At 37.7% G+C, this 24,407-nt stretch overlaps 1 protein-coding gene across 2 annotated transcripts in view; it reads right to left on the bottom strand.

The window, feature by feature from the left end:
• Positions 1-24,407, bottom strand: part of RNF217 (ring finger protein 217) — a 132,019-nt gene that overhangs the window by 8,848 nt on the left and 98,764 nt on the right. For both annotated transcript variants that reach the window (XM_060616561.3, XM_060616562.3), the window contains 2 exons: positions 6,835-7,036; positions 1,718-1,789 (listed from right to left, as the gene is read on the bottom strand). In XM_060616561.3, the coding sequence (XP_060472544.1) occupies positions 1,718-1,789; positions 6,835-7,036 (274 nt within the window). The remainder of the gene's footprint in view (positions 1-1,717; positions 1,790-6,834; positions 7,037-24,407) is intronic.

The raw sequence follows: 24,407 nt of genomic DNA, 5'->3' as shown, positions 1-24,407 counted from the left end.
AGATGAAAGAGGGGAGACACCTATGCAATAAAATGTAGTTACTTTTATAAGATTTCATTCTTTATTATTTTTGTACAGTTTTCTCTCCCTTTTAACAACCTCTGTGACACCAGTTTGAATATGGAATCATGTTTTCTATCAAAATATTCAATCTCAGGTTTGTCTTCCAGTCATATCATTTGCACTCTGATATCACACTTCAGTTTCAGGCAGGATAACGTATTACTTAAGAACATGGACTGTAGAGCCAAATGCCAGGTTTGATTCCCAGTTCACCACATAGGAGCTCCTAGTAAGCCTGACTTTCTTAACTATAAAATGCAAATAATAACATCTAATTATTTTTATCTAGTTCATAAAGTCCTTCATAAATCATAAGAGCTTAACTGTCAGTTACTTTAAAATTCTACGTGTCCTGTACATGTAAATTACTTGCTAAATAGAACTTTACATATGAAAATTAATTTTACTTAGAAAAGCAATCCCATCTACTATGTTATCAAAGCCATCTTTATTTACAGTGTCTAATTTAGTTTTAATTTTTTTTTAAGGCTTATTCATTTTTCAGAGACAGAGAGAGATAGAGTGTGGGGAGGGTTTGGTGGACAGAGGGACAGAGAGAGAGAGAGACACAGAATCTGAAGCAGGATCCAGGCTCTGAGCTGTCAGCACAGAGCCGGATGCAAGGCTCGAACTCATAGACCATGAGATCATGACCTGAGCCGAAGTCGTATGCTTAATTGACTGAGCCACCCAGGCGCCCCTATGGTGTCTAATTTAAAATTCTCTAGAGGCGCCTGGGTGGCTCAGTCAGTTAAGGGTCCGACTTCAGATCAGGTCATGATCTCATGGTCTGTGAGTCTGAGTTGCACATCGGGCTCTGTGCTGACAGCTCGGAGCCTGCTTCAGAATCGGTGTCTCCCTCTCTCTCTGCCCCTCCCCCACTCCCCCCCCCCTCTTAAAAATAAATATATATATTTTTTAATTCCCTAAAGCAATGGTTCTCAAAATGTGGTCTCTGGACTGGCAGCATCAGCATCACTGGGAACTTCTGAGAACTAGAAACCCATGGGCCCTGCCCCCATATTGAATCAGAAACTCAGTACAGAAACCAGCAACCTGTGTTTTAACTAGCCCTCGAGGTTATTCTAAAGCATGCTAGACTCTGAGAACCACTGCTTTAAAACACGTATTTCCAAATATTTGTATGAATAAGACTATATAAATCACTCATATATTTTCTATTTGTCAGTGCTGAAGTATACGTTGGGTATATGTTTCTATACACACTGAAGGTATCTTTTTTACCCAGTGTACCCTTTGGTTTGTACTAGAGCAAACCAAACACACAAGGCTATACCAGAACCTTTTCCCTTAATACTTCAACCTAAACTCAGAATCGGAAAATCTTCATTCTCGTCCACTGGACTCTTTCATAAAAAACTAGTTGTATTAACTTTGGTATTAAAAGGGAATTAAAACTGTTTTATAAGCTACATGAATCAAAGTCTTTATAGACTGAAAAAGTGTCACACAAATGCATCCTATATGAAACACACCCCTCTGAATCTATAAATCATATGCTGATTGCCTGTCTAACTCAAGCATGGAACAGGTATGTCTACTTAGTAACTGACTCCTATTATTACATCTACACTCCTTTTCTCTCTATAGCACTCAGAAAATTCTTATCTCAAATATGTTAAGTGTTTCTTACCGATTACAACTGCTATGGCCCCTAGTGCTAATCCCAAGACCAGGATTAGAGGTGCAACGAATAATTTTCCAGCTGGAAAACAAAAGGCAAAACCATTTAGAGTCTTAAAACTAATTTATCAAACAATTTCAGCAATGCTTTTTTTTTTTTTTTTAATTTTTTTTTTTCAACGTTTTTTATTTTATTTTTGGGACAGAGAGAGACAGAGCATGAACGGGGGAGGGGCAGAGAGAGAGGGAGACACAGAATCGGAAACAGGCTCCAGGCTCCGAGCCATCAGCCCAGAGCCTGACGCGGGGCTCGAACTCACGGACCGTGAGATCGTGACCTGGCTGAAGTCGGACGCTTAACCGACTGCGCCACCCAGGCGCCCCTCAGCAATGCTTTTTAATACCACCGTGTATGTGGTTTTTTAAGAAGTCTCATTATAACTAAGGCAATATTTCTCTAAGTAAATGTATCAGGTGTAGAACAAATATACTTATGTAAATTCAGTAACTTCACAGAAGTCCTGGGTGCATTAGTCAAACATCTCATAAGTCATTTAAACTTTATTACCAAAAAAAAAAAAAAAAATTCCAAAGTTACTGGCTCACTTTATACTACCAGAGCCATTCATCTTTATGCTTTCCCTTTAGATCTCTTTCATTTTCATCTTTCAAGATTCTGAAAGATCAACAAAGGAGTGACACATTCTGAGTTGGCAGGAGAAAACCTAATTAGCTCACAAAATGGAGAGGTAGTAGGTGCTACAGAGGGCTTACATCCAAGCCCACGTCTGAAAACGTGATTTGCTTACTTCCCGGGTCCAAAGAAAACTAATAATATGAACACCTAACAGACTGAACCGCAATTGGGATGTTTAAATGTCGTTGGGAGATAATTACCAATAAGCATACAATATATTGAAGGTTATTCAAATGAATCCTTTTAATAAATTCAGAGAACAACCTGATGGTTACCAGAGGGGAGGGGGGAGGTAGGATGGGCAAAATGGGTGAAGAGGAGAGGGCAATATAGGCTTCCTGTTACGGGATGAATTAAGTCACCGAAAGAAAAGGTACAGCATAGGAAATACAGTCAATGGCACTGTAATAGTATATGCTATCAGATGGCAGCTACATTGGACATAAGCACAGCATAAGGTACAGAGAAGTTGATTCACTATGTTGCACATTTGAAACTAATGTAACATTGTATGTCAACTATAGTAAAAAATAAATTAAAGAAGTAAATTGGAAGGTCTACACTGGTTTCATGGAGAAAACAAAATGCAACGTGAGAAAATAAAGGAAGCACTTACAAGAAGGCTAAACCTGGTCAGGTTGCCAAATGATGGCATCAACCAGCACTTTTTTTCTAAATAAACATCTAAGCAGTGATTCTAATACGTGCCAGTTTCATGTAAATCGGGCACAGAGTTCACAGTCGGAATTCCACTAACTTTGAAAGCACTAGCACACAAAAAAGAGGCTAGTGGTTCATGTCTTGTCATCATATAGTAACCTTGATCTTAAGCAGTACAGCCGCACGATGCAAACATGGCAAGAGATGAGGAAGGAATGGAGGGGGTTTTACCACTTAAGAATAAGCCAGCAACACTACTCTACAAGTTAAGGACAGTAATTTGGAATAACCAATTACATAAATAAATAGAAACATAATGCAGTCATTTGTTGGAAGTTTGTCAGAAAAAGTATTAACTTTTTTATGCGTAAAGAATGGCCCTTGGAGCCATGACCAGACAAACAGAAAATACAGTCTTTAATATATAATTTAAAAAGATAACCATTTGACACAATGTTTAGCCATGTGTTTTACTTCTATTTTTCACCAATCACAGAATCCAATTAAGCAATTGGCCCCACTCTCTCCTTCTCTCTCTGTCTATCCCTCACTTGTGCTGTCTCTCCCAAAATAAATAAAATAAACTTAAAAAAACTAAAAAAAACATTCTCAATAGCTGAAATAATATTCTATTATATCCATATATCATACCCTATTTAAATGTGTGCGTACTTAGGGGCACCGTGATGGCTCAGTCGGTTAAGCATCAGACTCTTGATTTCAGCTCAGGTCATGATCTCAGTGTCCTGAGATCAAGCACCATGTCAGGCTCCACACTGAGTGTGAAGCTGATTTAGGATTCTCTCTCCCTCTCCCTCTCCCTCTCCCTCTCCCTCTCCCTCTCCCTCTCCCTCTCCCTCTCCCTCTCCCTCTCCCCTCCATCCCCACACCCCTTGTGTGCTCTCTCTCTCTCAAAAAAATTGTGTACTTAATTTTTGTTCCCTTTTTTAAATTTTAAAATATGCCTGCAAATAAACCACTGTCAGCCTAGATTTACCACATTTTAAAATGCCCTTCACATTTCTTTGTAAAAGAATTGCACAGAATTTCTAGTTCATTCAGTAGAATATGGAAGTCCAACATTGAGGGGCACCTGGGTGGTTCAGTCAGTTAAGCATCTGACTCCTGATTTCGGCTCAGGTTATGATCTCGTGGTTCATGGGTTCGAGCTCTGAATTGGTCTCAGCACAACAGAATGGAGGCTGCTTGGGATTCTCTTTCTCTGTCCCTCCCCTGTGTGCTCACATGTGCTCTATCTCTCTCGCGCGCAAAAATAAATAAATAAACTTAAAAAAAAAAAAGGCCAGCATTGAGTATTAACAACAACAAAAAAAAAACTTGCTAATCTATACTTCAAAAAATATTTTTAATTTACATTTCTCTGACTACTCACAGTATTGGATTTTTTTTTGAGAGAGAGAGAGACAGAGACAGAGAGAGCATGAGTGTGGGAGGGGCAGAGAGAGGGGGAGACACAGAACCTAAAGCAAGCTCCAGGCTGTGAGCTACCAGCACAGAGCCTAACACAGGGCTCGAACTCGTGAACTGCAAGATCATGACCTGAGCCAAAGTCAGATGCTTAACTGACTGAGCCATCCAGGTGCCCCACAGCATTGGCTATTTTTAAAATTGTTTATTGGCTACTTGCATTTTTTCAATTCTGGTTCCAGACTTCATCTTATAAAAAACAAACAAACAAACAAAAAACTGGATACTTATTTTTGGAGGAGGCTGTATTACTTTTGTTCATATAAATTATTTGCCATCTAGAAATCAGTTAAAGACCTATATTTTGTTTACTATTATACACTTTAATACTTGGGAATATTTGTGCGTAATGATAGGAGAATTAAGTATTTTTTCTCAGTCACTTTTATTTGCCACACTGTTCATTGAATAAGCTGCCTACTCCCACCAAGGAGATGTCCCCATGGCAAAGGCTACTAAAATCATCCTCAAATCTTGTTCTCCTTTATTCTTCAGGAGCAGAACTTCTGATCCATAGCTGGACACATGGTCATGTGGAATACAAACCATGTTGCCCATCTTCCAGCTGTGAGGGAAGAGTAGGCCCTTTCTCTGCCTCTGTCCAAGGACATCTGGAGGCTGCAGTCCCAAACTGAGGAAGCAAACTGGATTACCTCCCACAAAGATAAAACATTGGAGGGGTCTGCTATACTCTGTCTTCTCTCTTATATGGCAGGGAGAAGCTAGGTTTGTGACTTATAGAGTAAGTCATTTTCCAGCCCTTTGTGCAGATGGAAGAGGTGTGGACCACCTCCTCTGGAGTTATGGTCCAACAGCACTTAGAGGCAGCTGTCCTGGCGGTGGGAAAACAGGTGTGGGAAGGAGAGCTTATCTGAAAGCCAGCTGCTCCCTACTTCGTCAGGTCTGTCCAGACACGCACGTATGCGTGCACACAGAGCAGAAAGTAGGCCAAAAAGAAAACCATTTACAGAAAGCTGACCATGAATTTTTAAGTAAAAATGGAAAAGACTGTACAGAGAAGATATTTCTCTGATGATAATGTTCAATGGTTGTACATTTTCTAGGCTGTTAAGTAACTGAACGCTATTTTGTGACCTGAGAAGAGGGTGGGAGTGGCATCTGGGTAAATAACGAGAGGACCCATAGAGAATGCATCCAAAATATTATTGTACCATTAGGGCAGGAAATAATTTCCCTTATTTAAGAATGATTAAACCAAATAACAAAAAGGAAAACAAAATGATGGTCAAATAAAGATTAGAGTAAAAAAAAAAGGAAGGAAACCTTATCACAAAATGTCACTTAAGTAGGAAAGAAAAGAACAAGTAATACAGAAAATACAAGGATTTTGTGGTTTTGGGTTGCTCTCTGTGTACACAGCCTTACAAATAGGTTATATCTCAAAACTTAATTTGCAATTTGGTATGCTCATGGAAATACTGTTATAAATAGTTAGATTCCCTAGCCAGCCCTCCAAAATATTGGAGTTTTGGGTAATGAAAACGCGAGGAAGAAGCCTCACAGTGGATATATTCCAGAGAAGTAGGGAGCTATTGGAAGAAGCAATATCAGGTCAGAAGAACATTGTATCACACAAGGTCGGTGGCATCAGGCCAGAGTGGGCATCTGTGTTTATGTCTGCATATTTGTGTATGAGATCATGTGTTGCTGAGGACAAAGAAGGGGTAAATCCAAAACAAAACAAAACAAAAAAACGTTGCATTTGGATTTGTAAACTTGGGTTTGTATACAATGAGGGCATCTGATACTCATTTCATTAACTGTTAGCTATTAATACAACAGAAAATACATACAGTGACATCAACCAATAGATACAGTAAAACTCCAGTACAGGGTTCTGAAACATAGGATTTTTACAAATTGTATTACACATCTTCCATGAATGAATAGAGGATACATGTAAGACCCATTGCTAGGTATTGCCAGTAGGAAAATGAAGGTGACATTGTCCCTCTCATCAAATGGCTTACGATAAGGCTTCAGAAATTAAAAGACTAATGGCTTCACATTTCTGCAGTGTAATTAATAATTTGTTTTTCAAACAAAATCTGTTTGCTCATATAAATTGTGTCCTGCTAACAAATTTAAATTTCCATTCTAAACTCAAAAACAGAGAAAATATCTTCCTCCTGTTTTGGGGTGAAGTCCCCACCAGAATACCTGATAGGTGCTCAGAATTACCATGGCTACTATATCTCTGGGTTCTCTTATCACTGCTTCCTTCCCAGAAAGCATTCCTATAAATCATGCCGGACACTCACCACAGACCGACCCTCGCACTAATCTCCTTAGATGAGGTCTCTCTGGGAGGTAGCGATATTTGCATCCAAATATACTGAGGTTTGAAGTGTGGTCTCCAAAGAACCGGAGCTGGCGGTATCTTTCCCCACATCGGTAACAAAAATTAGTGTTACATTGTGAGCAGGTCATATGGTCACATCCTTCAGTTCTCTGGATGTGGATCTGTATCGGTGACAGAGGAAAAGACAAAGAAACGTTATTACAATTTTTTTAAAAGTAAAATCTGGCAAATGTTATTGAGTGACACAAGTTTCACCAAAACAAAAGCCTTACATAGAATTTGTGAGGCTGTCAGTTTACTTATAATGACACTCTCCAAGACTATTTGTATCAAATATTTTAACATGCATAAATCTCAACTAGATTTCAGGTACTCAAGATGTTGGCTTATTTTGACCAACATATAAACACACACATCCCCCCAAAAACTTACTTATCTTTCTATACATACACCTAATTCAATGGTTAGGAGGCGATTTAAAATGCTGTGAAAGTATATTTTATTTGTGCTGTGATCAGCAAGAATGAGGTGACTTGAGGAATAAGAAGAGATAAAGAATATTCCTTAAGAGAAAGGATTATGTAGAAATTATGCATAAATATCAAGGAACAGACTTTTTTTTTTAAGATGTCATTTTAAAGTAATCTCTATACCCAACACGGGGCTTCAACTCACAACCCTGAGATCGAGAGTCACATGCTCTATCAACTGAGCCAGCCAGGCACCCCAAGCCCCTTTCTTTGAGGAAGGAAATGATAGCAGCTGTAAGTGTATTCACAATACCCTTTCAGTTTCCAACTCTAATGTCATTTGCAAGTACCTTTACAGGACTGTTTATACAACGCCATCTGTAAAACTAAGCATCTTCCTCTATTGTTGCAGTCAAGTTACATGTAAATACAGCTTAACCCATAATGTAACAGTGTAGAGTCACTGTCTGAAACACTGAGGCCATGTTACAATAAAGATATTATTTCTTGAGATATAATTGGATACTTGGCTCAGAATCCTTGTGGACACTGCATACAATTGGAGCCATCTTTCATTCGAGTATATGCACCCTTTGTTAGGTGAAAAACCATGAAAAAGAACTTAACATTATTTCATTAAAAAAAGAAAAAGATTTGGTTACACAGTCCAACTCTTATATGATTAAAACAGGATCACCAGAAAGTCTTCCCATTTCACTATCGAGTAGGCATTTACTACATCCAAGTTGCATACCACTTGTTCTCATTTATTTATATTATTTATATTTATATACAAGTTCTTTGCTTAGAAAATTTATTTAAAATGTCCCCAATACCATTCTGACTATTGTAAATTTCTATCCATGACTTTGCTTTGGAACGGTTGTGTCAGTGAGTGTTTTAATACAACCGGGAACTTCACAACTAACGTGAGTGAAACCCACCATTGGCCACTTGACTTTTCAGTGAAGCTATAGCCACAGTCCCACAACTTTATACATTTTTTTAAAAGTTTTTATTTATTTGTTTATTTTGACAGAGAGAGACAAAGAGAGAGCAGGGGAGGGGCAGAGAGAGAGAGAGACAGAATCCCAAGCCAGCTCCCTGCTGACAGCATAGAACCCGATGTTGGCCTCAAACCCACAAACCGTGAGATCATGACCTGAACTGAAATCAAGTGTCAGCTGCTTAACCAACTGAGCCACCCAGGCACCCTTACACATTTTTTTTTTTTAAAGTAAACTCTACATTCAACATGGGGCTTAAACTCACAACCCTGAGATCAAGAGTTGTTCTATAGACTTAGCCAGCCAGGTTCCCCAACTTTACACATTTCATTTGAAATCCTCCTCTCCTTCCCTTGATGCACAAGGTACGTCCCTGAACTTCTGTATTAGTGCAGTTATATTTATATTATTCAAAAACTTCTCAATGGTTATGGAAATGAGAAAAAAAAAAATCACCCAGGTAAAAGGGAAGATATTTAATGTGAAAATAGAAACTAGGAAGTTGGGAGACAGGGGTGCCTGGGTAGTACAGTCAGCTAAGTGTCCAACTCTTGATTTTGGCTCAGGTCATGACCCCAGGGTCACGGGATCAAGCCCCATGTCAGGCTCTGCACTAAGCGTGGACCCTGCTTGGGATTATCTCTTCTCTTTCTCTCTTTCTCCCACACTGCCCCTCCCCCTCCCACCCCAGCTTGTACACACGCTCTCTCTCTCAAAATATTTTTTTTTAAAGGGAAAATTTTGGAGATAAAGAAATTTACAAAATATAACCTTATTCTGCAGTTTTTGAAATTAAAATTTTTTAAGTTTTTGAAGTTGCTAGCTCCAAATTATATGTAGTCTTTCAGTTTTATTGATTAAATAACTAAAATTTTTAACTTCAATTTTAAAGAACAATATGAATTTTTAGAAGGACCTCCAGGTGCTTTCAAAATAACAACAGATAGAAATCATAGTAATGGTGAAACTTTCATTTGAGCAATACACATATTCGTGAACCCATCCTCTATCCATCTATCCATCCATCCATCTACATCCCTACCTACCTACCATCTGTTATCCACCTATTTACCTTTCTACCTACTGGAGTCTGTAGGTGATGATGACCATTTTGAAGAAGTAATAACTACATGGGGGGCAGTATCCTACAGGCAGCACAATGACTACCCCCCAGCAGGCACTTAACAAATGAGAACAAATGAGAACGAAGAAAGAAAAGTCTACTCAGTGGCTGGTAAGACCTTGGGGATTGAAAATCAGCAGGCTGTGGGGCACCTGGGTGGGCACCAAGTGGGTGACACTTGGTTTTGGCTCAGGTCATGATCTCATGGTTTCGTGAGTTTGAGCCCATAGGGCTCTACGCTGGCAGCACGGAGCCTACTTGAGATTCTCTCTCTCCCCTCTCTCTCTCTCTCTCTCTACCCCTCCTCCACTCACGCTGTCTATGTCTCTCTCAAAATAAATAAACTTAAAAAACAAACAAACAAACAAACATTAGGTGGATTATAGGTTAAATGTCCATTCCCCCCTGCCCCCCCAGTAGCTGATCCTTGGCAGGTAAAACCTAGGCTCATTAGGGAGGTTGGAAAAACCTGGGCTTTGACCCCAAGAAGCCCTGTGTTTGAATTCTGGCTCCACAAACTCTATAAAAAGAGGTTACTTCTTGCTTCAATTTAGGTAATATTACTTACATGAGAATAAAAGTGTGATAATATATATATATGGTGCCTAACCCATTGGCACATACTGAGTCAGATCAATAATACTGATTCCATCTATCCCTTCCCCTTTGCCCACCTAAAAATGTGAGAAATCAAATACCTGCTCAAAGTAACTGCACACCTCCTGATTGTCAGGTGGTTCCCTTTTTTATATTTTCATATAGGTGATCCTTAGGTTGATGCTAAACTAGATAGGCAAGGGCTAGCTTGTGGCCAAATGCATATGAGCATCTCTGGTCAAGAGTTACTAAACAAACCAACAGAATTTGTTATTCGTCAATAGAAGCAAAACTTGCTTTTCCTATTGACCACTTCATCTTTTTAAATTACATTAATTCTTTTTCTTTTTTTCCTCCCTGCAGTAAAAAATCTGTCTATAACTTTTGACTCCCCCCAAATTTAACTACTAATAGTGTACTGTCAACCAGAAGCCTTATCAATAACATAGTTGATTACTACATATTTTATGTGTTATATGTATTAGCATACTGTATGCTTACAATGAAGTAAGCTACAGAGGAGAAATGTTATTAAGAAAATCGTAAGGAAGAGAAAATATATTTACAGTGAATCTGCACAGTTCAAATCTATGTTGTTCAAGAGCCCACTGCACAAATTAGCTACAAGGCCCAAGAAGGAACTTGTACGGGTGAGGGTCTCTGAGGCTCGGCTCTTTAGCTTCCTGATTATTTCTCCCTGGGTCCAGTGCTTCCCCTCTGCTGTGCTTGTTTCTGTGAACGATTCTGAAGAACAATTCCTGTGACCACAGCCATTTAATAGTAGATGGCATGAAGGAATAATATAGGCCAAAGGCCTTAGTGGCCCCTTGAACTATTCCTGATCCTGCTTTAAAGCACCTAAGCACTAGGAGAAGACATGTTCAGAGACAACTGCTGAGCACCCAAAATAAAGGTTATTTCATTGTATCCTCGACTTGTTGACTGTATATTGTATTTGATCTTTAAGCGGGGATAATAAAGCTTAACAAATTTCCTGGTCACAGGGCATGGTGCTGTATGCGACCTCTAAAGGGAAAAGGACTGATATTTGTTTAGAGCCCATTATGTGCCGGGCATTGTACACAGATTAGCACCTTAAAGCCTCATAACCACACCATGAGACTGGCATTCTTATTCATAACCTGAGCTCAGAAATGTAGTCTGCATGAGTGAATGGAGAAAGGATTTTGATTCATGTCTGTTTCTTTATTATGCTAACTAGCCTCTTATTATAAACTTAAAGATAAAACCAGGGGGTCAACAGTATCCTTTGCTAAGTGACAGCACAATCTCTGTGCTAGTCAAACAAACATGTCTGCTCTCACGCATGAGGCCTATCTTGAGTCTCACTGCTTCCTTTAGCTGCTCTCTGGACCAATTTACATTCTTTCTGTAACACAATCTCAAAACTATTTCTGACAGGAAACATGTACTAATAAGTGAAACTTGTCACTGACAGTTCATCTGGCTCCAAATTTCACATACAATTGTCGCTACTTTATATTTGCTTGTAACAAACACTGCTTCACTGGGTTCTAAAAATCTTTATGTTGCATATTTATTGTTTAATTTAAATGACAAAGACTAATTTCTAGTTTCTTTTAACAGTCTTTCCTTCTTTCTTTCTTTTTTCTTTTTTTAAAGATTTTATTTTTAAGTAATCTCTACACCCAACACGGGCCTCGAACTCCCAGCCCCAAGATCAAGAGTCACGTGCTGTGTACCTACTGAGCCAGTCAGGCGCCCCTTTCCTTAATTCTAAAATAGTATTCTGAGCACAGCAGACAACTAAAATACTGTTAGCCCAATAATCTTTCTGCACAGGAAGTGATATAATTCTAAACTCCATAGTAACCTTGTACATTGCAGGATTATACAGTTCTATATTTTAATTTGAATATCTTACACAAGACAGGCAATGATTTAATCACGAAAAAGTAGTTTCATAATTTACCTCAAGTACACAGTGTTTCCTTTATTACTAGTGATAGTGCAACTATCTCTTGATTATATATAATTTATAATTTGATAATTACAGAGAAATGAACTGACACAATGCAAATTAATGTGCAATAGGAGACACTACTTTTCACATTTGACAAAGCGAGTTGTAATTTTGAACTCCAAACACACAGGGGATAATAAATTTTATATGCTAAATGAGTTCCCTGAGTGTATCTTTAAAGGTCACACTTTGTCAATTCCATCTTTGTTTTTAGAACATAAAGCCTTAAAACATAGCTTTAAATTATATTTACTTAAAGGCCACTTTATTCTTCAATGCAGCTGTTTTTACTTGGTATTATTGCTTCAAAACATTCATCAGTTTAGCTCTGCTACAAAACAAACTAATTTAGCATCAAAATTCTGGTTTTGCTTAAGAGACAGAGACAGAATATGACAGACAAAATACTACTAAGCCATGAGATTAAACTGACCACTCATAAATAAATCACAACTATCATTGGATTTGTTACTACTCAAAGGGTTTCTTCTCTCCATCTGTAATAAATAAGAGTGGCTAATACTTAAAAAGTTGAAAATTTAAACACTAAATGTTGCTTAGACCTCTGTACACTTAAAAGTCATGAAATGAAATGTTCAGAATATGCCAGATATTTCTTCTGAAAAGAGCTTGATATTAAGTCCACTTTATAGTTAGAAATGACAATGTGGACCCTTTTTGAGTCTATGACATTCTTCATAGGACATATTAACACCTGTAATAAGATATTAATCATAAAACCATATATATATATATACATATATATACATACATATATATGTATATATATATATATACACATATATATATACATACATATATTAGTATCTGCTGTCCTCAAGTTGTTTACATTTTGTTTAATAAAATGTCCACAAAGTACCTGAAAAATAGAAGTAGAATTCAGCTACTAATTTTTATACAGATTCTACTTAAATCATAAGGTGAAAGAATAACAATAAATGAACTGCTAAATATAATTTTTAAAAAAATGTTTATTTATTTTTGACAGAGAGAGAGAGATAGAGCATGAGTGGAGGAGGGGCAGAGAGAGAGGGAGACAGAATCAGAAGCAGGCTCCAGGCTCCGAGCCGGCAGCACAGAGCCCGACGTGGGGCTCGAACTCACAGACTGCGAGATCATGACCTGAGCCGAAGTCAGACGCTCAACCGACTGAGCCACCCAGAAGCCCCAAGAACTGCCAAATATTGAACCCATTTTATAATAAAATCAGTACACATCTGCTCATAAGTATTTATCTCTATTTTCACCAAGAAATGAAGGCTTATTTTATTCCTAAAGCAGTAAGTGATGACTAAATTAACTGTTACATTATTATTGTCACCAATAAATAATTTACTCTATTTATGTTTAAAAGTATTTTTATATATGTGTTTGCCCTGATTGCGTTTGATATCTGGAACAATCAACTAGAAGCAATTATGAGGAAAGTTGAAAAAAATCCCCTAAGTGATGCTCAGTTCTTTACTTAGCTCACTGAACCAATTCTCCATAAAATAGGAAATTTAAAAAACCAAACATATACACAAAGCCTTCAAGGGTCTGTTAAAAATATTACAATTTTGAACCTAGAAATACTGTCCAACTATAAAATAAAAAATATATGAGGGCAAAAATAAAACAGTGCCAGAGATGCTAAGACTCTACCTTTTCTGTGGCCATCACTTAAGGAAGCACTTCATTAACTAAATGTGAAATTCAAGAAAATGCAATTTAAGAACATACAAAAAAATGGTGTAAGAACTCTCAGAGAGACAGCTGGAAAACAATCAGTTCAATGTAGAATAGGAAGTCAGTTGGTTTCAAGAACATCTTCAAAACATGACAATTTTTTGAATATACCAAGCAATAAAATTCCTGAGGAGCTATATATTAAATAATATGATAAACAAAGTGGGTATTTCTACTCTCAATAGAGGAAAAACAATGAGAACTTTCAGGAAAAACAAAACAAAAGGCATATTAGTTACAAATATGAGTTGCAACAAAATATGGCACAATTAAGTAATTGATAGGGAGCAAGGATGTTAGGGGCGTTTTTCCTAGAAGTTGTGAACTCGTAGAAAAGGAAATGTAATCCTAAATCCTCCTAAATCCATAATTATATGTTCTCGATTATGGAAATGCCCAGTTGGTTTTTAAATGTTAAAATCATCCTTTAGGAAAAACAGAGGTATTAAATATTACATTAGAATAGAATGTGAATGTTATTAACAATATAAAAACAGTTACAGCTTACAGAAAATGGGAAATAAGGAAGAAGCATAAAGAATTATAGGAGGGCTAGATCGTCATATATCATCTAACGTTGTTAGAATACTGAACAGAAGTTTGAGCACATCATTTAAAGGTAAAAGATAATCAAAAGAAGAACTAAAGTAATAACTATCAAAAACTTGGAGGAAAAAAATTGGAAGGAGAAGGAAAGGCATACATAAGTGAAATGAATTCTCATCTGTCATATCAAACTAAAAGTGTTCACCTCATTATGGTAGACTACATTGCAAAAAACAAATAAGACGTTGATTGCAAAATTATTTGTTGTTTCCTACTCTGTTAGCTTTTTAAAGCCAATATTCTGCCTGATAACTTTAGTTGTCCTCCAGTGCACTGGTTTGTTATAGAGAATTTGTTATAGAGAATTTCATATATATTTCAAGTTAAATCTTTTTTTTTCAATATGAAGTTTACTGTCATATTGGTTTCCATACAACACCCAGTGCTCATCCCAACAGGTGCCCTCCTCAATACCCATCACCCTCCCTCCCCTCCCTCCCACCCCCCATCAACCATCAGTTTGTTCTCAGTTTTTAAGAGTCTCTTATGTTTTGGCTCCCTCCCTCTCTAACCTTTTTTTTTTCTTCCCCTCCCCCATGGTCTTCTGGTAAGCTTCTCAGGATCCACATAAGAGTGAAATCATATGTTATGTCTTTCTCTGTATGACTTATTTCACTTAGCATAACACTCTCCAGTTCCATCCACGTTGCTACCAAAGGCCATATTTCATTCTTTCTCAAGTTAAATCTTATGATTGACTCATGATGACAAATTCTTTGAAGAAGAGTGTAGAATACTGCCCAACGTTTATTCCCCAGGGGGCAACTGTACTATAAATTAGCCCCTAGTTTTCTTCCCTCTTCTTTCCCATACTTTCCTTGACCCTGTGCCCCATGTTCTCAAAAATCTTCAGATGCCAGTTCTCCCCTCCTTCATTCATCTTCATCCCTTCCCCCAGTGACAGTACACCCCTTAGCCTGCCAATAGCTCAGGTGTCCTGAGACAATAGCCTCAGGTGTCTCTGTCCTGACAAATCCTTCCTGTAATTCTGCATGACCTTGTGGCCAGTGATTACCCCCATCCTTCCATTTCTCCAGGCTTCTTAAAAGAGAATACTCTATACTCACTGCTTTTCTTATTCACCTCTTAATCCTTCCTCAGTTGACTGCAACCCTATGTTACTGATACATCCAAATCAGTTGTCATTCTCAGAAAACATTCATTCATTCATTCATTCATTCACTTACTCAACAACTATATATTTGTTCACTGATAAAATCTGACATGGCTCCTGGACTTAAGGAGTTGGTTGTCTGAGGTGTAGACAGACATTAATCAATAGTACAAATAAACACTCATAAGCTATGACAAATGCTATGAGGGAAAGGGACAAGGTATAAAGAGAACACTTAATAGGAGGAGGTTGGTCTGGTCTAAGGGTCAGAAGAGACTTCTCCAAAAAAGTGACATTGATCTGAGCAGTGAAGGACAAGTAGCATCTCACCAGTTAAGAGGCCCCAGGGTTAGGGAATACATTCCCAGCACAGCATATTCTTGGCACCATATCCATGAAAGGAGAAGCCACCTATGCTAGTCCTGTCCCAGCATTTCTCACTCTACATTTTAAAACTCTTATCTGTATCCTTCTACTCAAATGCTCTACTCTCCCAGTTAATAAGATCTCAAAGGGCCCTAGATCACATACATCTTCTTTGTTCTTTTCATTAAGGGGACTTGCACAGGTCCTATCAAATAGCATGTTCTCAATAAATATTTACTGAAAGAACAAATGAGTATTATCCATGACCCTCTAAATGCCAAATCTAATGAACATGTTTTTTATTCTTAACATATCTCTCAGTGGCATTTAGTTGGTTGATCACTACTTCCTTCTGATTTTTGATATAATCTTCCTTCAACACCACCTTTTTTCCAGGTTCTCCTCTTTTCTCTCTCTGGTTCCCATTTCTTCACTTATTCCTTAATTCTACCAATGACTCACCACTTTGCACATATTCTTTGGGGGATCTCTTCCATACACAAATGGTTCCAACTTCCCTCCAATGGATCTCATTTCTTCACTTCCACTGAGGACCTGACTTCTGAGCTATAGACTCATGTAACAACTGTTTGTTGGTCATATACACTTATATGCCTTACAGCCATTTCAAAGTCAAATAGGAAAACCAACTCATCATCATTCCATGGCCCCCATCCCAATGACAACAAAATAAAATGAGGTCAAGCTCCATTATTTTACCTCAATTCATGGTATTACCACCCATTTAGATACCCAAACTAAGGGGTGGTTATCCTTCCAAAGAGGCGGTTATCCTCTCTTTACATTGTTCATCCACATCTAATTCTCATGATCAGACAGTTTTAGCCCCACGATATTTGTCTAATCCTTTTCTTCTTCTCCAGCCTCTTGACCACTAGCTTAGCTCAGACTTTCATCATTTCCTCTAGATGTCTACAACTACCTTCATAGAATCAATGGCAACAAACCTAAAATATAAATCTGATAATACCATTTCCCTGCCTACAACTTTCCAGTTTGGAGGCCAAAATCCAAGTTTCTTTTTTTTTTTTTTCTTTTTTAATATATGAAATTTACTGTCAAATTGGTTTCCATACAACACCCAGTGCTCATCCCAAAAGGTGCCCTCCTCAATACCCATCACCCACCCTGCCCTCCCTCCCACCCCCCATCAACCCTCAGTTTGTTCTCAGTTTTTAACAGTCTCTTATGCTTTGGCTCTCTCCCACTCTAGCCTCTTTTTTTTTTTTTTTTCCTTCCCCTCCCCCATGGGTTTCTGTTATGTTTCTCAGGATCCACATAAGAGTGAAACCATATGGTATCTGTCTTTCTCTGTATGGCTTATTTCACTTAGCATCACACTCTCCAGTTCCATCCATGTTGCTACAAAAGGCCATATTTCATTTTTTCTCATTGCCACGTAGTATTCCATTGTGTATATAAACCACAATTTCTTTATCCATTCATCAGTTGATGGACATTTAGGCTCTTTCCATAATTTGGCTATTGTTGAGAGTGCCGCTATAAACATTGGGGTACAGGTGCCCCTATGCATCAGTACTCCTGTATCCCTTGGATAAATTCCTAGCAGTGCTATTGCTGGGTCAAGTTTCTTAACATTGCATGTAAAGCCCAGACTTCTGTTTGTTTCTACAGCCCCACCTTTCACCACTTCCTTATGTGAACTTTACTCTCAGGGAACCACAAAGTGCTTGTGGTTCCTGCACACAGCAAACATTTCCATGCTCTGTGCCCTTGTACTTTTATTGTAATAATCTCACTCTTGGATAACATTTTCTCATGCCAAAATCCATCCAATAATCCTCAACAATCTAGCTCTCCCTGGATTCCCCAAGATGAATGAGATATTCCTTTTACCATGAACTTTCTTGTAATACTCTATGCAAAGCCCTACTGAAGTACAAGTGTTTGATCATTGTCAGTGTAATAATGCCTGTGTCTTCCCTTCTGTGAGTTTCATGAGAAAAAGGACCCAATTTTGCAGAGCACATAATGGGCTCTCATGAAAAGTCCTTATAAGGAGGAAAGAAAAATGGCATTTATTCATTCAATAATCTTCTATTTTGGCTGCAAAATATATCCACTATTTTACATAGTGATAATTAAAATGGAGCTATGGGGAAAAAATAAAGCATGTAAGGGCATATTACATATTGATATAGGGGAAGGTGATTGCTGGGAAGATGAATTTGGCTGAAAGACATGAAGGGAGAGAACTGACCATGCAGATAGCTGGGGAAAGTATGGAGAGCCTGAGAAGGGAACATGCTGATGGTTTTGAAGAAGAGCAAGGAAGGTGATGTGGTTGGAGAAGCTTGAATGAAGTAGAAGATAAGGCTAGAGGAATAATGGGGCAGAAGTGTGTCCAGAATGTGACAAGTCATATGGTTATTATCAGCATTTGTTCTGTGTGAGATGGGAGCCATGAAGAAGATATTTTATTGTTTGAGTGGGCACAATTTTGTTTTAATATAATTTATTGTCAAATTGACTAACATACAATGTGTAAAGTGTGCTCTTGGTTTTTGGGGTAGATTCCTTGGTTCATCACTTACAAACAACACCCTGTGCTCATCCCAACAAGTGTCCTCCTCAATGCCCATCACCCGTTTTCCCCTTTCCCCCACTCCCCCATCCACCTTCAGTTTGTTCTCTGTATTTAAAGGTCTGTTATGGTTTGCCTTGCTCCCTCTCTGTTTATGACTATTTTTTTCCCCTTCCCTTCCCCTATGGTCTTCTGTTAAGTTTCTCAAGATCCACATATGAGTGAAAACATATGACATCTGTCCTTCTCTGATTGACTTATTTCACTCAGTATAATATCTTTCAGTTCCATCCACGTTGCTGCAAATGGCATGATTTCATTCTTTCTCATTGCCAAGTAGTATTCCATTGTATATATAAACCACATCTCCTTTATCCATTTATCAGTTGATGGACATTTAGGCTCTAATTTGGCTATTGTTGAAAGCACTGCTATAAACATTGGGGTACATGTGCCTCTCTGCATCGGCACTCCTGTATCCCTTGGATAAATTTCCAGTAGCGCCATTGCTGGGTCGTAGGGCAGTTTTATTTTTAATTTTTTGAGGAACCTCCACACTGTTTTCCAGAGCAGTTGCACCAGTTTGCATTTCCACCAACAGTGCAAGAGGGTTCCCATTTCTCCACATCCCTGCCAGCATCTGTCGTCTCCCGATTTGTTCATTTGAGCCACTCTGACCGGTGTGAGGTGGTATCTCAGTGTGGTTTTTGATTTGTATTTCCCTGATGATAAGTGACGTTTGAGCATCTTTTCATGTGTCTGTTGGCCATCTGGATGTCTCCTGCGGAAAAGCGTCTATTGAATGGGTGCATTTTGAGAGCCCCTGGAGTGCGTTTGTAGGGATGTGTGAAGTGCTAGAGAACTGCAGGATCATCTATAAGAGCCAACATTTATATTCACCAAATTCTTTCTTCAGCAACCACAGGACCACGCAGCTACAGCTCAGACATAAGAGCCCACAGACATAGCTTTTGAGCTAATTTTATGTGAACAGGAGCTAATTAATCATTTTCTCTGAATCAATACATTCTTGCCTACAGCACTGTATTATAGGATTTAAGAGAAAAAAATATTTGAAGGGAAATATCATGACAAGTAAATTCCCTTAATTCCAAATTCACAATAAATTATGAATGAACATAATTCACTTTCCCCTGCCTACTTTTTGGTCCAGTTACTTAACCTCATTCCAACAGTTTCTACATCTTGAAATGGTGGTAATTACCCTTTCCTCAGTACTTTTTTGGAGGTTTAAATGAAACAACAAATGTAACTTATATGCTACTGAGCCTATCATTTTATTATTACTGTGTAATATCTTAAAGTTTTCTCAAAAGGCATTTAACAATTAAGATCTGGACAGCACATTGAAATCTATCATTTTAGTATCGTATCTGAGGATTTGATGAGACAATGTATGTTTAAAACTATAATGGAGACTGACATGTAGTAAATAATATATCTTAGTATTATTATTATTATTATAATTGTGCTAACACCACAAAGTATTATACCAAGGCATTTTTATGAATAAAATACAGATGTCATATGAGAATTCAGCACATCTTGTTAATAGTTTGGCTGGAGGGGCAGAGGGAGAGGGAGAGAAAGAAACATAAGCAGACTCCACACCCAGAGCAGAGCTCGATGTGGGGCTTGATCTCAGAACCATGAGATCATGACCTGAGCTGAAATGAAAAGTCAGATGCTTAACCAAATGAGCCACCCAGGTACCCTGGTATTTTTTTTTTTTTTTTTTTTTTAAGAAAAGTGACTGTCCTGTTACCTAGAAATAGGAACTATGTTGACTCTGGAATAAAATAAATGACTTATTTACCCATTAATCAATGTACAATTTCCAATTAATCATCTCTATTCAATGTCTTATAAAGTGTCCTAAAGAGAGATGTGAGATTATTTATACAAGAAGAAAATTAAGGTGGTCACCTACAGGTAATCTAGTCACCTGTGACTAGATTTGTACCACATTACACAAATGTTTATTTAAATATTTGTCTTATCTGACATTAAGTGACAAGGTAATTTGGAGGAGGAATGTTTAAGGAATTCCCCTTCATTTTTCCAAATTAAAAAAAAAACTGACCATTTTGAGAAATACTGACACTAATTTTGCTTTAGAAAAGCCCAGTATGCTGAGCAACATTCAACTTGTATTTGAGGAAAGAAAAAAATGTAAGAGCCAAATCCTTAGAGGTTGTGTAGGAAAATAGAGATGGTTCAAATGGGTCCAGAAAGCTAAGATGTTATATTCCTTCAGTTCCCTTGTTAGATTTTACTTATTGTTAATCATGGACTATTACAAACATTTAAAAAATTAAAGTTAATAATGTAACAGACAATACATGGATTCACCACCTGCATTTAATTTTTTTTTTAACGTTTATTTATTTTTGAGACAGAGAGAGACAGAGCATGAACAGGGGAGGGGCAGAGAGAGAGGGAGACACAGAATCTGAAACAGGCTCCGGGTTCTGAGCTGTCAGCACAGAGCCCGATGCGGGGCTCGAGCTCACGGACCGCGAGATCGTGACCTGAGCCGAAGTCGGACGCTTAACCGACTGAGCCACCCAGGCGCCCCACACCACCTGCATTTAATAATGTTAACATACTATAATATTTGCTTCAGAAATATTTTTGAAGAGATAACACTTCCTTTATACATACTGCTTTCTTTATACAATTGTTTAACTTTAACTTCCTGCTTGCTTTAAACTGGCCTGCCTCAAGTTATTGGATTAAAGGGCCTGAAGGTGTGTTCACCTCTATTTTGAAAGTACACGTGTTAAAACAATAGATACTCAGGGGTACCTGGGTGGTGCAAACCGTTGATTGTCCGACTCTTGGTTTTGACTCATGTCATAATCTCACGTTGTGAGTTTGAGTATCAGGTGAGTGTGAGCCTCAGGCTCTGTGCTTGGCAGTGTGGAGCCTTCTTGGGATTCTGTCTCTCTCCATCTCTCTCTCTAGCTCCCTGTCTCTCTCTCTCTCTCTCAAAATAAATAAACTTAAAAAAACAAAGTATATTTCTTTTAATAAATATACTCAGAAGGCATTAATCTGGCCTTTGAAAAAATGGAATTTTAACAATTCAAAACTGCACAAAAGAAAAACGTGATATGGCTAACAGTCAAAATCTGGTTAAGATAAGTAGCACAAATTGACTAATATTAAACTGTTTTTGCAACAACCAGAGGATTGGATCATTAATCATTTTTGCAAAGTTCTCACATTCTTCAAGGCTTCACAACTGTTTTACCTTTAGTGAAGCTTATTAAAACATTAGACAATAATATTAGAGATTTCTAATGTTTCTTTTGAAATCTACAATGATTCATGCCTTTAGAAACATCCAGCTGGGCAGCGGGGGTTTTCCTATCACCTGACACGCATTTCTTAATGAATTAAATATTGATTTTAAAATTTCCTAAAATAAAAAGACTATCTATTTTTATTTTAGAGAGAGAGAGAGAGTGCAAATGTGAGCAGGGGAGAGGGGCAGAGGGAGAGAAAGACAGAATCTCAAGCAGGGACCACACTCAGTGTGAAGCCCAATGCAGGGCTTGATCCCACGACCCTGGGATCATGACCTGAGCTGAAATCAAGAGTCAGACACAACTCACTGAGCCACCGAGGTGCCCCTAGACAGACTCTTTAAAAAGTATTTGTTCTACAATAAAATTGTATGTGGTAGCCACTTTCTGGAAAAAAGGAAACAATAAAATAGATAACTTTCTTTTTTGCTTTTAATTTAGAACCATTAAAGAACCATAATGAGTATATACACTAGAATAGTTTAAGTATTTTGAACTTTTATTTTAAGTTAAAGTTTATTTATTTTGAGAGAGAGAGCCCACATGTGCATGCAAGTGGGGGAGGGGCAGAGAGAGAGGAAGAGAGAGAATCCCAAGCAGGCTCCACACTGACAGTGGGCCTCGAATGTGGGGCTTAAACACAAACTGTAAGTTTACGACCTGAGCTGAAATTAAGAGTCAGAGGCTCAACTGACTGCGCCACCCAGCACACCAAGTATTTTGAACTTTTAAATGAAAACTTAAAAAAACACTATTTGCACTTAAAAATGGTTAAGATGATAAATTTTGTTTTCGCCACAGTATAAAGAAGCACCATTTGACTCAATATTGTTTCCAAAAAACTTCAGTACAATTTAAATCTAAAGTGTATATGTGAAATTGCTTATAAAATATGTTTATTCATTTGTTTTGTAGTGTATAATCTCATGTTTGTTAACTTTTGGGTGTGCATCTCACTTTTCATTTTCTTTGGATTAGCAATTCTTTTTCTTATTAACTCCATCTGATATCTAATCTGTGCTGTAAGACATAGTCTCAAGATGAACTTTTACATGAAATTGAACAAATATTCTAATACTTCTAACAAAACTGAAATCCCCTACTTGCTTTAAAGTGAAACTAGGGGCGCCTGGTTGGCTCAGCTGGTTAAGCATCCGACTTCGGCTCAAGTCATGATCTCACGGCTTGGCTCATGAGTTCGAGCCCCATGTCGGGCTCTGTGCTGACAGCTCAGAGCCTAGAGTTGCTTTGGATTCTGTGTCTCCCTCTCTCTTGGCCCCTCCCTGACTCATGCTCTGTCTGTCTCTCTCTCAAAAATAAATAAACATTAAAAAAATAAACTTAAACTAAAAAGTATCATAAATCAGACTTAATTTTGTAGTAACTATGTTCACAAAAGACATTTTAAAATTACCATACATTTTCTATAGGCTAAGAATTTATATAAGACAGGAAATAAGTTTTTAAGAAAAAAAAATAGTGTCTCAAGTAGAGAATTATAAATTAAGAAGCAATGAAATTCAAATAAAAATGGCTACGTAGGGATGCCTGGGTGGCTTAGTTAGTTGAGCATCTAACTCTTAATTTTGGCTCAGGTCATGATCCCAGGGTCGTAGGATCGTGCCCCACATTTGGCTCTGTGCTGAGCATGGAACCTGCTTAAAATTCTCTCTCCTCTTTCCCTCCCTTTTCCCTCTCCCCCGCTCATATGCTCTCACTCTCTGTCAAATAAAAAAAAGCTAAGTAAAGTTAATCTTATTATGCTGCTATTAACTTTTTATAAAAATGTCTTATAAATAGATAACTTCCAGAAATGTTTGCATATTTTCACCTCACCCTAAAAAAATCACATTATGAATAAACATCTTAATCACATATGGAAGAAAAATATTTTAGCACTAATTCTGTTTATCTGCCAAAATTCAATTATGAAAATAATTTTGATTTCTCAGCATAAGTCAGATCTCTTCATAATATTATACCACATATTAAACTGGTCTTTTCACTTGAGGAAATGGTAAAAACTCATGGGAGACATAACATTTATAAGCAAATAAAAGAGAGGTTGTTTTATTTGGAATGCTAAATAAAATTGCAAATTAATAGACTATCAAAACTTGTTTGGATGGGTACCTTTTACTAGAGCAAAATCATTTAAATTTTTTTTAATGTTTATTTTTGAGAGAGCGAGAGAGACAGAGTGTGAGTTGGAGGAGGGCAGTGAGAGAGGAAGACACAGAATCCAAAGCAGGCTTCAGGCTCCAACCTGTCAGCACAAAGCCCGATGCAAGGCTCAAACCCACGAACCGCAAGATCATGAATCTGAGCCAAAGTTGGATGCTTAACCAACCGAGCCATCCAGGCGCCCAAAAAGCAAAATCACTTAACACTTACCAATATAAGCACAGAACTTCCTTGAAAAATTAGCAGCAGCAAGATTAGGGAGTTCAGAAGGGAGACTTTTTTTTATGTTCAAGTTTTTATTTAAATCTAGTTAGTTAACGTATAGTGTAATATTAATTTCAGGAGTAGAATTTAGTGATTCATCACTTACATATACCACCCAGTGCTCAACACAAGCGCCCTCCTTAGTACCC

The sequence above is a fragment of the Panthera onca genome, chromosome B2, assembly GCF_046562875.1.
Source record: "Panthera onca isolate mPanOnc1 chromosome B2, mPanOnc1 haplotype 2, whole genome shotgun sequence".
NCBI lineage: Eukaryota > Metazoa > Chordata > Mammalia > Carnivora > Felidae > Panthera > Panthera onca.
Note: the sequence above shows the minus strand (reverse complement) of the source record. Positions and strands in the feature narration are given on the sequence as shown.